The sequence below is a fragment of the Mauremys reevesii genome, unplaced genomic scaffold (genome assembly GCF_016161935.1).
Source record: "Mauremys reevesii isolate NIE-2019 unplaced genomic scaffold, ASM1616193v1 Contig39, whole genome shotgun sequence".
NCBI classification, from domain to species: Eukaryota; Metazoa; Chordata; order Testudines; family Geoemydidae; genus Mauremys; species Mauremys reevesii.
The window spans coordinates 345,957-361,868 of record NW_024100850.1 but is presented as its reverse complement, the minus strand read 5'-3'; the positions used below and the strand labels follow the sequence as shown (position 1 = coordinate 361,868).

General features: G+C 46.4%; 1 protein-coding gene across 1 annotated transcript in view; it reads left to right on the top strand.

The window, feature by feature from the left end:
* Window positions 1-1,154: 1,154 nt before the first annotated feature.
* LOC120393935 (elongator complex protein 1-like) overlaps window positions 1,155-15,912 on the top strand; it is a 129,803-nt gene continuing 115,045 nt past the window's right edge. The window contains exons 1-3 of the mRNA XM_039518394.1: window positions 1,155-1,437; window positions 1,555-1,723; window positions 8,594-8,746. Of these exons, the coding sequence (XP_039374328.1) occupies window positions 1,574-1,723; window positions 8,594-8,746 (303 nt within the window). The 5' untranslated portion in view covers window positions 1,155-1,437; window positions 1,555-1,573. The remainder of the gene's footprint in view (window positions 1,438-1,554; window positions 1,724-8,593; window positions 8,747-15,912) is intronic.

The window sequence follows — 15,912 nt, the reverse complement described above, 5'->3', positions numbered from 1 at the left end:
CTTCCTGCGCACGGGCGGTGCCAGCCGCGGCGCAGCGCGCCCGCCTGCTCGGGGATTGGCCGGGAGCGGCGGCAGCCGGGCGGTGAGAGGCGGGGTGCGCAGCGCCCTCCGCCGGCCGCAGGGGGTGAGCGACGCCCTCCGGCGGCAATTGTCCGCCGGTCCCGGGCAGCTGCAGCCCGCAGCCCCGCCACACGCAGCCACTGCTCGGCCCTGCCTCGCGCGGCGCTTCCCCCGCGGCAGCGGGCTGGGGCTGGGGCTCGCCTGCCTTAGCCGGGCTCGCCAGAGCCCGCCCCCGGCCGCTGCAGCTCCGCCCCCGGCCGCTGCAGCTCCCGCCCCGGCACGCGGGTTCCATGAGACCCCCCCCCGCGCCCCAGCTGTGCTGGTAACGGGACATTTTGCCGGTTTAACCAGGGTGTAAGTTCAGTCGGAGCTGGCCGGGGCGGGGCGCTGGGAAATGTTTCAAAGCCCCGGCCCCGGCCAGCCCCAGCGCCTCCGCAGCGCGCCAGGCCCGACCCCCCTGCGTGCGCCCCCCGGGCCGGCAGCCCCGAGCCCCGTGAGCCCCAACTCGCGAGCCCCGGCGGGATGGATGGGGGGGGGTGCCCGGGACATGCTCCGGGCACAGCTCCGCGTCCCGCACCCAGGCACAGGCCAGGTCACCAGCGGGGGCTGGCGGGTGTGGCCGCACTGACAGCCAGGCCGCGGGTGCTTCGGGAAGTCCTGTCCCGGGACCGCAAAGCGAGCGTGGGCCGGAGCCGGAGCCCGCACCCCGACTCGGCGCCTTGCGCCAGCTGAGCACGCGGCCCGCCGCTGCCCGGCCTGGGCGCCAGGGCCGCTACTGCGCATGCTCCTCCCGCGGCTGCCGGTCGCGCGCCGCGAGCGGGTTCAATATGGCAGCACCCGTCTCCTGAGTGGCGGTGCCCGCGCGCGGTGAGGAGCGCCCCGGCCCCGGGCCCGGGCGGCTGGGTCGGAGGGAGGCGGCGCGCTGTGTCTGTCTGTCTGTCCGGGCGGGGCGGGGCGGGGCCCGGGCCTCTCGCCGCTTGTTTCCAGGCAGAGTTTGAACCCTCCGCGGCGCCTGCAAACCCGGGAACGGCGGGGGGGCTGGTCAAACCTCCCCGAGCCCCCGCGGCTCTGCCCCGTGGGGCTCACCGGGCAGGCGGGGCCCTCCAGTGACCCTACCGCCACCAGCGGGGCGCTGCCCTTCTTGGAGCGGCTGGTCTCCGTGCTACTGTCGGGACAGGGCGGTGCCCACCTGAGACCAACAGAAAATGACCCAGCTCCTTCTCTTGGCTGTAATCGTGTCCCCTTTCAGTTCCCCGGCGAGCCCCTCGCTCTGGTGTCAGCCCCAGGGTGAACAGTAGTGGCTGCCCTGCCTTCTTGAGCCCATTCATTGTTTTGTGAGCTTTCCTCAGTTTCCCTCCTGCTCACCTTCTCTCTGAAGTAAGTAGCCCCCATCCTTTCCTCTCAAGGCAGTCACATACCTCCTTTCTCAGGCTCAGTTTACAGCTCCCTCTATGCAGTTGTTTAATAGCTCTTTGGGGGATTGTATTTCTCCAGTTCCTGATTTGCTGATACAATGAGAAATTTGAAGTTACTGCACACTCGAGAGCATGGGCCTGTCCAGGCTTTGGGGAGTCCTCAGTGTTTCTGCCTCCGTGCAGACCAAGGAACGCTGCTCATTGGCTCAGAATATGGGATCCTGGAGCTCGACCCAGCCATTCGAGGGGTGAGTTACTGGTGGAAGTTCCAAAGCTTTGTTTAGGGCTGTTTTCCTGATGCTAATTGTGGGTTCATACTTGCAGGATGGGAAATGTTTTCATGCCCATTGACTTTACTGGGCATTCAGAGCACTCTGAGTGTTACAGGGTTGGAGCTGCTGACAATACTTTGTGATCAGTCTCTCTCTCTCTCACTCTCACACACACACTATGCATAGTTGGAAATGCGTTCTGCTGCCAATAGTCTTGTTGTGGTGCAGCTGCAGTGTCTTGTGTTCCATCCACCTATAAAGATCATATAAACTGTTTGGATTGTAAACTCCTTAGTTTCAGTCCTTGTCCCCACTGGGTTCTATATAGCAGTGAGCACACTCTAGGCCCTTCACATGGACTTTGTTTAGTGCCGACATTATGTCTGCAGCACTGTAGGGTACACCTGCAAAAGTCTCTGCTCTGAAGAAAGCTTGCAGTCTGGAAGGCAGACAAATCTACATTTTCATTATTCTGCATATGTCCATATGTTCAATTTATTCATAAATGATCTGGAGAAAGGGGTAAACAGTGAGGTGGCAAAGTTTGCAGATGATACTAAACTACTCAAGATAGTTAAGACCAAAGCAGATTGTGAAGAACTTCAAAAAGATCTCACAAAACTAAGTGATTGGGCAACAAAATGGCAAATGAAATTTAATGTGGATAAATGTAAAGTAATGCACATTGGAAAAAATAACCCCAACTATACATACAACATGATGGGGGCTAATTTAGCTACAACGAGTCAGGAAAAAGATCTTGGAGTTATCGTGGATAGTTCTCTGAAGATGTCCACGCAGTGTGCAGAGGCGGTCAAAAAAGCAAACAGGATGTTAGGAATCATTAAAAAGGGGATAGAGAATAAGACTGAGAATATATTATTGCCCTTATATAAATCCATGGTACGCCCACATATCGAATATTGTGTACAGATGTGGTCTCCTCACCTCAAAAAAGATATTCTAGCACTAGAAAAGGTTCAGAAAAGAGCAACTAAAATGATTAGGGGTTTAGAGAGGGTCCCATATGAGGAAAGATTAAAGAGGCTAGGACTCTTCAGCTTGGAAAAGAGAAGACTAAGGGGGGAGATGATAGAGGTATATAAAATCATGAGTGATGTTGAGAAAGTGGATAAGGAAAAGTTATTTACTTATTCCCATAATACAAGAACTAGGGGTCACCAAATGAAATTAATAGGCAGCAGGTTTAAAACAAATAAAAGGAAGTTCTTGTTCACGCAGTGAACAGTTAACTTGTGGAACTCCTTACCTGAGGAGGTTGTGAAGGCTAGGACTATAACAATGTTTAAAAGGGGACTGGATAAATTCATGGTGGCTAAGTCCATAAATGGCTATTAGCCAGGATGGGTAAGAATGGTGTCCCTAGCCTCTGTTCATCAGAGGATGGAGATGGATGGCAGGAGAGAGATCACTTATGTTCTTATGTCCTGGTAAACTTACATGCCATGTCCAATTCAGTTCTTTCTGCCACTGCATTCTGAAGGTGCTAAAACAGGAAAGTCGAAGAACTCTCACTGAATTCATAATGGAGGCCTTTAGATTGGTGCCTGGTGAAGTTCCCTTCTACTGTACAGGAATGATAGGAGTCAACCGAGCTGAATAGACATCAATACAAAGCATGTTATGAGCCATTATTTTTGACTGTTAAGTTGAGGTTCCTAAGCAAAGAACTGACATAGACATGAGCTTATCCATGAGTGAACTCTGTAGCCCTGTTCCTGCAGTGCGCAGGAGCTCCTCAAAAGCTCCACTCTAAGCCTGCACAGCTCAGTTGCTCCTCAGAAGGCTGGATCTTCATTAAAAAGGGGTATACTAAGAATCCGTAAACAGGGGCCCAGAGAGAGCAAGTACCTTGCCCACAGACACAGTGAGTCAGTGCAAGAGCCGAGGTCAGACCCAGAACTCTGACTGTAACCATTAGACACGTTGTCTTGTAACCAGCGCATCAAGTTCTCTTGACTTTTAAAACATTCAGATGCCTAAGGAGTAAAGCATCTGAGGTGTGTTATCAGGTTCAGTCAGGCTTCGTTTGGATGCTGCTTTGTTCTCGCCCCTTGTTTCCGACACTCGTGCTTAGCTTCTTGGCTCTGCCACAGGCATATATGCCTTCCCTCTCCCATTTTTTATAGTTCTCAAGAACAGGAGGAGCCTTAATTATATAAAGGGACATAACTGAGTACTTAAATTCTGACACTGAATCTAGTTTGGGACCATTTCATTATGGAGGTGTGAAGGAGTGTACTTGCCCTGCACTGGACAAGGAGGCGTTACCCGTGACTCTGGGCAGAGGAAGCCACACACCCCTTCACCCCTGCTGTGCATTTTCCAACTGGAGTATCAATATAAAAGGGAGCAGCCCAGCTCAGTCAGCGTGGACAACAGAGGAGAGAGGACTCACGTTGCAGGCTCCTGCCCGGGAGCCCCAGATTGGGGAGGCCAGCCATGCTGAGACACAGATGGATACTTGGCTACCTGCAGATGCCCGAGAGACGTTGGAACCGTCGGGAACTTCACAGGCCAAAGACCTCGAACACCCATGGACCAAGTCACTGGAAGACTGAGTAGGAAGCAGCCCAGAGAGACTAGCTGTTGATCCGGTTGTAGAACTGAGCAATAAGTCAGTGTGTTTCGGTCGGATCCCTGCTGACCCAGTGATGAATACACTCGCCGCTGACAAGGCCCTGAGCTGGGACCTGATGGACTAGGGAGGGCCTGGGTCCCCCTACCACTGACCACCATCTCCAGGCCACACTGCCTGGCTAATGAGAACAGCCATATTAGTGCTGGCCGCTAGGCCGCACAGCCTGGGTAATGAGGACAGCCATATTGACTCTGGTCTCTGGCCCATGCAGCCCTGTGAGGAAGGGCAGTTGTATTGACTCTGGCCACTAGGCCACACAGCCTTCGAGTGAGGGCCACCATATTGATTCTGGTCACTAGGCTAAGGGTGGGCAGGTGGACTCAATTATGGGGCTATAACGCCCGTTTCCCTGCCTCAAAGGGGGACAGGGTGTGCTTGCCCCGCGACAGGGGGGCAGATGATCTCAGGTACAGGTCTCTCACAACTTACGCACATTTAACATGCGTGATTTCAACTTTATGCATAAGGCCGGAGTGGGGGGCGTGGCCTCAAGATTTAAAGGTCCTGGGGCACCAGCTGTGGCTGGGAATCCCAGGGCCTTTAAATCACCCAGGAGGCTCCCAGCTGCACAGGTGGCTGGTAGCCCTTGTGGCGAACTAAAGGGCCTGAGGCTCCAGCCACCGTGGAGCTCCGGGCCCTTTAAATGCCAGCCCCAGCCCGGCTGCCGAAGCTGCGGGCAGGATTTAAAGGGCTCTTCCGGGCCCTTTAAATACTGGCCCCGGCCCCGCCACCAGAGCTGCGGGCGGGATTTAAGGGGCTCCGCTGGGCTTCCCGCCTAAGATAAGACTCGCCGGTATTTAATGTTGTCATTTCAACCCTCAAAGTTCCTTTTAAGCAGGGTGGATTTGATTTAAATCACTAGTCAGGAAGACTTGATTTAATAATGGATTTCTACATAAAAGTACATTCTTGTTGGTTATCTTAATACATATCCTTTGCAACTCAGATAGATGTAGATTTCATTTTTAGAAGGTACTCACTATACATTTTTAAAGTGATTTATTTTGAAAACTTTTCGATTAGTTTTACAGCTATATCAGAAAATGAATGAATGAATGGTTATTTCATTTACCAAAGGTAATTGAAGCAGATATTTATGGAGCCACTGGGAGGTGAACTATCTCCAATTCAACAGGTTAATCATTAATATTTGGAGGACTTTCTTGCCATGCCATATTAGGAGGAGAACATCACCAGACGGACATTTAATTTTTTTATTTAACTAAAACAACAACTTTACATATTCTAGATTTTTTTCTTCAACAGCAAACAAAATATTTTAACAAAACAATACTTTTTTTTTTAAACAACAAAGCTGAAATCAATTACCTCTTTTTGTAATCTGCTGATTCTTGTCACAAACTTATATATGGTTGTTTCTGGATGATGGAGATGTTTTTTTTTCTTTTTTTTGTACTTGATATACTATGGCTATGTGACATACATGATGTGACCGAAACACTATCATTGGCAGATAACTCTGAAACTATAGACAGTGATGGTGACCTTGAAGGTGGATAGTCTTCAGAATCCTGTATGTTGAGAATGGATTCTCCTAAACAAAATAAGTCAATGCAGTTATTTAACTATTATTACCATACTGCTCATTTAGTATTACTCATTGGATTCACTGACACTCAGTACTACTTTAAAGGTGAAATTGTAAAAGGAAGATCTGCCTATTTCAGCTACTTACTTTTTTATCACAACTGCATCTGAAATGATAGAACATAGAGTAACAACTATATTTTTTGCTCAAACATGAGAATTCAAGAATAGTCCAGAAGGAAGACAGGGAGTCCTTAAGAAAGAAGCATGGAATAAAAAAGTGTATCAACCCGAAGATCCTGCATGAGGAGAAGAACATGTCCGAACATCTTCAGCGCAGCTTCCTCCTGAGAAGGAACACTTCTCATGATGTTTCATTTAGCACCAGGCCTTGTATTTCTTTGTTGCACTGTTTGCATTTTGCATGTGTGCCTGTCTTACACACAGGTAGAGGAACTTCATTAAAATATTCCCAGACTGGGTCACTTTTACGGCCTGCTGCCGTTTATAGGTTTTCCCTTCTAGTGAGAGAATGGTATGGTAGATCTCAAATCAATGAAGGCTACACTCAGAAAGACCTCAAGACTTCTGGAATATGCTGCTCAAACGGTTTCACTTTTGTTTCTACTGCCTGTCCCTCCCTTCTCACATTTATCTCCAGACTTCTTCTCCTTGTCCAGATCTGTTCCACCCCCTACAATCTTCTATTCATTGAACTTTTTGAAACTTTGCACTTTTAGAGAGAGGTAAGGGATTGACTCTGTGTACAATAGGGTTGAGGTCTGTTATTGCTCACCTCTATATATTATTTATTTAAAAACATTTTTGTTGTTAACAAGCATGTTATCTCTGGAGACACAAATCTACAGTTTGAGAACTGCAAAACTAAGCATCTCTGATGGTATCTTCTAGACTGAGCACTGAGTCCCATTGGGAAGATAGAAAGATTAACCTAAATAATCTATACAGAAGCCCCTTGGAACCCCATAAGATTGGGTCCCTAATCCCTGAACTATTGGAATTTATTTACAAAACTTTTCTTAAACATTACATGAATACACTGTCTCATACTATAGCATTTATAATCCCCATTCCATGATGAGCTATAACGTATCTTAATTAAAACGATCTTTAGATAAAATGCTTTTAGAGGAAAAAAATCTATCAAAAAAACTCATTTTAAAAAAAAAAATTGATTTTTATCCACCCTGCTTTTAAGATCAGTGTTATAGCAGGAAAGAAATTGTAACTGCATTGTTGTGAGTGGTTTTACCCAGGGATGTGTTTGGCCAATGTTTTGCAAAACTTGTACAAGCAGTGTTGCGTGCTCTTCCTTCTGGCTACAGCAGCCATGAACTCATAGGTAGGGTTTGAAAAGGTACAGAAGTTGCCTTCCAGATGAAGATGTAACCCGAATATGGTGTAAATTTCAGTTCCACTCAGAACACAAGGGAAGAGAAGTTTTTCTGTCTTCCTTACCAGCCCTCGTTTTGTGGCAGTGCTTCCTCTGGGTGGGTCTGGGCCCTGTTGTCTCTGGAATCTGTTAGTACTGCACAGATTTGTCTGGGAGGTGTGCTGCAGAGCAGCATGAGGCACTGCTCTCCCTTGCTGAGTGCACTCTGTCTGCAGCAGTCCCAGGCTGCAGCTTTTGAACAAGTGACGGAATTACTCTGACAGCTCGATCCCTTCCATGTTGCATAAGAGTATGCTGTGCTACTGCCCTGCAGTTAGCTTGCTCCCCCGTACTCTATTCTGTAACTGTGTTGATGGAAGAATTCTCTTAGTTTGTGATGAGGAAAGACACTTCTATAGAATCTCCTTACTGATTCTAGTGACACCGTCAACTTGAAATCTAGTGAATTACAAGAATTGAGTTGTCATTAAATATGCTCACCCTGCCCCTGACATGCACATGCATACCACTAGCCAGTATGTATGGTTTTACAATCACAGCTTTGGGTTTTATAATTGCTTTTCTCTCCTCAGTTGCTGTGTGAAAGGCCCACACAGGTGGGGGATACTGATGTATTTGTATAGGAAAAATAGTCAAACTGGCTCTAAAAAATGTGCTCTCCAGCATACCTAGTAAATAAGCTAAAGGAGAGGAGAGACCAAGTTTCTCTAAACTTCTAGCTGTAGTATTCTGATGTGTAGTTTGTAAAACCAGCATGTGAAAACATTTCAGTCATGTGTATTTAAGGGGATGCTATCCCTCTACTGTCTATATGATCCTTCAGAAATATTGGAGCAAATTCAGCAGGAACTTGCACCTTCTTATAGTCCCTTTGAGTTGGGGGGCATAGGGGCCATAAAATGATACTTAATGGGACACATTCTGTTCAGGAGCATTGCTATTTGCTGATTGATCTTTCACTTAAATAATCAGTTTGAAAAGCAATGAAATATTTCCATGTAACTGAGAATAAAGCCAGGTATTTCTCTGTCTGATGTCTGAGTTGCCTAGCTCAGTGGTGGTGAGTTCCATTAAATCTTACTGCTCCATGTGAGGTAATATTTGTGCTGTATTTCTTGGAGGTGTTGGGTGCCTAGAGTGTATAGATAGTTGCCCCCTCTGGATTTGTATAAATCTAAACAAAGTAATATGTAGTCATTTTCTGATTGTTCTCTCTGTCTAGGTGACGAATGACATTTCCTTGACTGTGGATGGTTTTCTGCCAGAAGATGGAAGTGGCCACATTGTGGGCATTGAAGATCTGCCAGATCAGGAGTGTGTGTGTGTTGCTACGGCAGCTGGAGATGTTATACTGTGCAACCTCAGCACAAAGCAGGTAAGCTGGAAGGTAAAAGGAGAAGTCATAGCCTGCCTCCATTCTTACCCAAGCAGCCTTACTGACTTCTCTGGGGTTTCTTGCGTGTAACTGAGGGCAGAATGTATATAACTTGGAAGTGTTGGTCATCTGCTTAACTCCTTGACAATGAAAAGTAATGAAACATTGGAAACTATGCCCCCCCTCCACCCCACTTCAGTGCCTGCACCGGGAGTCCTACTGAAATCAGTTAATTTATTAACCTCAAAGCAAAATAGGTTTATAATTCAGCTTTGTTTTTAAATAACAAGAAACTTATCAGTTAGTGCAGGACACCTTCAGAGAAAACTAATGTATATTAGAAACATGTTTCTGATGTATAGATCTCATTTAAAGAATAGAAGCTTTACATTCCATGAATAAAGATCATGAAGCATAACTGCCAGGCAACATTAATGAGAAACCAGAACCATTTAGCCCAGGGAATAGCGCAGGGGATTGGGACTTCAGACTTTGTTTGGGATGGGGTTCTAGTCCATGCTCTGCTATGGATTTGTGTGCGATCTTGGGCAAGTTGCTTAAATTCACTAGGGTCCTATCTACAATGACACTTCCTGAAGATCTGCTATTGTGGTGCAACTGCAAAGGAAGTAGCAGCGAAGGGGAGTTCTAGAGTAGGCAGGGCATGATCCAGGGTTAGGTGACACCCTGGCAGCCAGTCTGTGCTGGCACTTGGGGTATGTCTACACTACGAAATTAGGTAGATTTTATAGAAGCCAATCTTTAGAAATAGATTTTATACAGTTGATTGTGTATGTCCCCACTAAGCGCATTAAATCAGCAGAGTGTGTCCTCAGTACCGTGGCTAGCATCGAATCTCAGAGCGGTGCACTGTGGGCAGCTATCCCACAGTTCCCGCAGTCTCTGCTGCCCACTGGAATTCTGGGTTAAGCTCCCAATGTCCGATGGGGCAAAAACATTGTCGCGGGTGTCGTCGTAAGTCTCCCCTCCCTCCTGTTATGCTATACAAAGCACACAGGATCTTTTCAGGGGGAAAAGGCAAATACGCCGCATTTATTGAAAATACAACAGTTAGCAGATGCTTTTCAGTCACACTCACACACTCTTTCTCTCTCTCTCCTGCCAGTTGATGTTAATAGTTACTAGTCTGTTGTAGCTTGAGTCAATCTAATGGTCAGTTAGATTGAGCACGAGTGAGGAGCTGGGCTCTGTCGGTTGTGATCCGATGCTCCGAGGCTTTGCAGGACTGAACCCAGAGTTCCATGGCAAAACACCCCAGCTTTATAGTTGTAAATTCCCATTTGAGTCCATGCATTTTGCAATGTCATCCTGTCCTTAAGTGGTGTTAATCTTGGGGTTTTCTGCTGTTATCATTTGATGGTTATTGTCAGGCTTCCCATCGTTATCTCCTATTTGTTGTCTCGCCTTCGGGGGTGCCTGTCTCACCTCTGAGGTCGTCAATGCTGCTAATATGTTTAGCGTCGGATACAATGGATGTTTTCTGATTGTCTCCTGGTCTTTCCAAGTCTCTCACTTTTTCTTGACCATCTGGACATTTGTGGTGGTTTTCACACCTTATCTTTTCATGATGCATGCATTCCTCATTCACACAAACGATCTCTTACAGAAAACTTCAAAGGTATACAGACAGCAGTATTTTATATTCAGCAGAATACATTGTAAATCAGGCCTTGTTAAATCTTATAACTAAAACAATTCACATTGGGGCTTCAGGCCCTCAACATTCCTCTAATCTCCTTAACATAGACACAATACAAGATCCTGTCTCTTACATTTCTTTGTTTTAAGGTTTAGAAAGTATATTTAACTAGAGTGCCTAATTTGTAATACATATAGGAAACCATAGTAGACATTATAACTTATCCTAAAACAAAAGGGTGACCATAATCCAGGGATAGGCAACCTATGGCACGGGTGCCGAAGGCGGCACATGAGCTGATTTTCAGTGGCACTCACACTGCCCAGGTCCTGGCCACCGGTCCGGGGAGGGGCTGCATTTTAATTTAATTTTAAATGAAGCTTCTTAAACATTTTAAAAACCTTATTTACTTTACATACAACAATAGTTTAGTTATGTATTATAGACTTATAGAAAGAGACCTCCTAAAAACGTTAAAATGTATTACACTGCTCTACAGCCAAAATGCTTCTGAAATAAATGTAGTCTAACTTTACTAATTCTGGGTCACTGAGAACGAAAATGATGCTTAAAATTGTTGATTGGCTCTAGTTTTCAAGTTATGCTATTGGGTCAGTATATACGACCCTTGACTTGGGAATAGCGGAGGATCAGTGAGTTATAAAGGGAAGGGATCTCAATTTAAACCAGAAATGACTAAAATACATCTTTGACTGGATCTATGAATAAATCTATGACTGGGTTTGGACAGTACTTGCTTTTTAGGCAAAACAATGAATGATGCAATCTGAAGCTGGTATTGCGTCATACATGATATGAATTGCATCATGTTATTCCTAGAAGTCATGGATGATGCAATCATAACGAAGCTTACATCACTCTGCTGAACAAATTGCCCTATATCAGCTCTAGAAATCATACAGTGTCGTGCTCTCTCATTTGTCAGTGTTTGATTTTGCAAAGGGACACATTTCTGTTTAGCCAAAGTGAGCAGAGATGCCTCGTACTTGTGTGAACAGTGCAGATAACTTCTGCTATGTTTGTGGTGAAGTGACTTTTGCATCACAAAAGCGCAGTATAACCACTATGGTTAAGAAAGCCTATCACCTTTATTTTGGCTGCAAAATTGGAGATCAGGACAAGAGGTGGGCCCCACACATATGCTGCAACACTTGTGCAACAAATCTTCGCCAGTGGTTGAACAAGAAAAGGAAATCTATGCCTTTTGCAGTGCCAATGATTTGGAGAGAGCCAACAGATCATACCAGCAATTGTTACTTCTGCATGGTGCCTCCAGTTGGGAAAGGTGTGTCAAAGAAGAAAAAGTGTCAAACATTCCATCAGCTATACGCCCAGTACCCCACGGAGAAGGACTGCTGGTTCCTGATGCACCAGAATCATTCACACTTGAGTCAGACGAGGAAGAGGATGAAACTTCTGGTCCTGAACCATCAATGTCACAGGACCCCCATTTTCTCCCATCCTCCTCCTCTGAACCACACCTCATAACACAAGGTGAACTGAATGACCTTGTCAGGGATTTGGAACTACCCAAGAGTCAGGCAGAGCTGTTGGGCTCCAGACTACAGCAGTGGAATCTCCTGGCAGGTGATGTTAGGGTTTCCATGTTCCGCGACCGTCAAAAGGATCTTGTCCCATTCTTCTTCATGGAAGGTGATCTTGTAGCCTGCAACAACATCGATGGTGTGATGGCAGCCCTCAACATCATTCACGATCCAGATGAGTGGAGACTGTTCATTGATTCATCTAAGACGAGTCTTAAAGCTGTTTTACTGCATAATGGCAATGTTTTGCCATCAATTCCAGTTGGTCATGCAGTCCATATGAAGGAAACCTATGACAACATGAAACAACTTTTGAGGTACATAAACTATGACCAACATCAGTGGCAGCTTTGTTGCGATTTGAAGGTTGTTGCTCTCTTGCTTGGTCTGCAGACTGGATACACAAAGTACTGCTGTTTTCTCTGCGAATGGGATAGTCGTGCAAGAGATTCCCACTACATCAAGAAAGATTGGCCACTCCGACAGTCATTGGAGCCTGGGAGGAAAAGTGTTCAGCATCCACCACCTGTTGAATCAAGGAAGATTTTGTTACCACCCTTACACATCAAGCTGGGTCTGATGAAGAACTTTGTCAAGGCCATTGACAAAACACAAGCAGCTTTCAAGTACCTCCGTGGAAAATTTCCAAGGTTAAGTGAAGCTAAGATAAAGGAAGGTGTCTTTGTTGGTCCTCAGATTCGTGAACTTCTTCGAGATGATGCATTTGACCATGCACTGCGTGGCAAGGAAAAGATGGCATGGAAAGTCTTCCAGTTAGTGGCAATAAATTTTTCTCGGAAACAACAAGGCAGACAACTACAGGTTGTTGATGGAAAACCTCCTCAAGGCATACAAAAGCCTTGGTTGCAACATGTCACTAAAGATGCATTTTTTTTGCACTCTCATCTAGATTTTTTTTCCACCGAACTGCGGAGCAGTGAGCGACGAGCACGGCGAGCGATTTCACCAGGACATTGCAACAATGGAGAAATGCTATCAGGGCAAATGGAGCCCATGAATGCTTGCAGACTATTGCTGCACAGTGACAAGAGATGCTCCATTTAATGAATACAAGAGACAAGCCAAGAAGCGCCGAGTAGACACTGAATAGGACTAAACTATGTACATAATAGTTTTTTGCCTTTTGTTTCATAATAAAGTTTAGTTAGATAACCCTTTTGCTGATTTTTAAAGTGTTACATAAACAGGACAGGTGAAATATTATCATGTAAAGCAACCATAAACACATGAAAAGACCTAGGTTTACAATTTATGATTAAAATTCTACTATCTACACAATATACATAGACATAAAATGTAAAAACTTAAATACCTTAGAAACAGTAGCCAATCAGTTGTTTTAATTGTCATATTTGAATTCAGCACATCAAAATACATAATAAATAGCACATTTTATCTCTGAAGCAAATGACTTCTCAAAAATTGTAGACCAGTGTTACTGGCACGTGAGACCTTAAATTAGAGTGAATAAATGAAGACTCGGCACACCACTTCTGAAAGGTTGCCGACTCCTGCCATAATCAGTCATAAGGATTGTTCTGGTCTGTCATTCCTTTCTGCTATTCAAAAAGGGTGGCTGGCAGGATGAAATCAATCATCATTAATTTTCATAATACAATTATAAAATCCTGCTCCTACACTCCCTCCCTCCCTGAAAGCAATTGCAGACAATCATTTCAAACCTTCTTTCCTGGGTTACCTGTGCAGACGCCATAGCATGGCAAGCATGGAGCCCGCTCAGCTCACCGCTGCTGTTGTGAGCAATTGTAAACACCTCGCGCATTATACTGCAGTATGTGCAGAACCTGGCTAAGAGACGGCAGCATGAGGACGATTGTGAGGAGTACATGGACACAGACGTTCCTGAAAGCCTGGGATGTGGCAATTGGGACATCATGGCGGCAGTGGGGCTGGTTGATACAGTGGAACGCCGATTCTGGGCCCAGCCAAGAAGCACAGACTGGTGGGACTGCATAGTGTTTCAGGTCTGGGATGATTCCCAGTGTCTGCGAAACTTTCGCATGCATAAGGCCACTTTCCTGGAACTCTGTGAGTTGCTTTCCCCTGCCCTAAAGCACAGGAATACCAAGATGAGAGCTGCCCCGACAGTTGAGAAGCGAGTGCGATAGCCCTGTGGAAACTTGCAACGCCCGACTGCTACCGGTCAGTCGGGAATCAATTTGGAGTGGGCACATCTACTGTGGAGACTGCTGTGATTCAAGTAGCCAATGCAATCACTGACATTCTGGTATCAAGGGCAGTGACTCTGGGAAATGTGCAGGTCATAGTGGATGGCTTTGCTGCAATGGGATTCCCTAACTGTGGTGGGGCAATAGATGGAACGCATATCCCTATCTCGGCACCGGGCCACCTTGCATAAACCGCAAGAGGTACTTTTCAATGGTGCTGCAAGCACTGGTGGATCACAAGGGACATTTCACCGACATCAGCATGGGATGGCTGGGAAAGGTGCATGATGCTCGCATCTTTAGGAACTCCAGGCTGTTTGAACAGCTGCAAGAAGGGACTTACTTCCCAGACCAGAAAATTACTGTTGGGGATGTTGAAATGCCAATTTGGAGGCCCAGCCTACCCCTTGCTCCCATAACTCATGAAGCCCTATACAGGCAGCCTGGACAGTAGTAAGGAGCAGTTCAACTATAGGCTGAGCAAGTGCAGAATGGTGGTAGAATGTGCCTTTGGACGTTTAAAAGCTCTCTGGAGCTGTTTGCTGACTAGGTTAGACCTCAGCACAACCAATATTCCCACTGTTATTGCTGCTTGCTGTGTGCTCCATAATATCTCTGAGAGTAAGGGGGAGATGTTTATGGCGGGGTGGGAGGTTGAGGCATATTGCCTGGCAGCTGATTTTGAGCAGCCGAACACCAGGGCGATTAGAAGAGCACAGCTAGGTGCACTGCACATCAGAGAGGCTTTGAAAACCAGTTTCATGACTAGCCAGGCTACCATGTGAGAGTTGTGTATGTTTCTCCTTGATGCAAACCCATCCCCTTTGTTGATTTTAATTCCCTGTAAGCCAACCAGCCTCCCCCCTTCAATCACAGCTGGCAAAGGAAATAATGTCACTATTGTTTTGAAACCATGCATTCTTTCTTTATTTAAAAAAAAAGTGAGAGAACTGACAAGGTAGCCCGGGTGGGATGTGGGGAGGAAGGAAGGACAAGGCAACATTGCTTATTGTAGCCACATTACAAATCAAAACTGTTTGAATGCCAGCCTTCTGTTGCTTTGGCCATCCTCTGGAGTGGAGTGGCTGGGTGCCCGGAGCCTTCCCCCATGCGTTCTTGGGCTTCTGGGTGAGGAGGATATGGAACTTGGGCAGGAGGGCAGGCGGTTGTACAGTGGAGGCAGTGGCGGTCTGTGCTCTTATTGGCTTTCCTGCAGCTCCACCAGACACCTGAGCATGTCCGCTTGTGCTCCCATTAGCCTCAGCATCGCATCCTGCCTCTTCTCATCACTTAATGCTTTCCTGGACTCTGCCACTGAATGCCTCCATGCATTCAGCTGTGCCCTGTCAGTGCAGGAGGACTGCATGAGCTCGGAAAACATGTTATTGTCACAAGTCGTTTTTTCGCCTTCTAATCTGTGATAACCTCAGGGATGGAGATGGTAGGGGGAGCATAGAAACATTTGCAGCTGCAGGGGGATAAAAAGGGAGAGTAAAATTTAAGATGATACATTTCTGAGAACAAAAGGGAGACTCTTTCACAGTGAATCAAGCAATTCACAGAAGACAGCACATACGCTTTAGGTACAAGGTTGATTTTGCCTTTTATACTGAGCGCCTGCCGGTATGGTGACACATCACACACGGCTGGGCAACAGAATTCGGTTTCCAGGCAGCCATGGTAAGCCAAAGGTTATGTGGTGTTGGCTTCTAACGCCTTCATAACATGTGG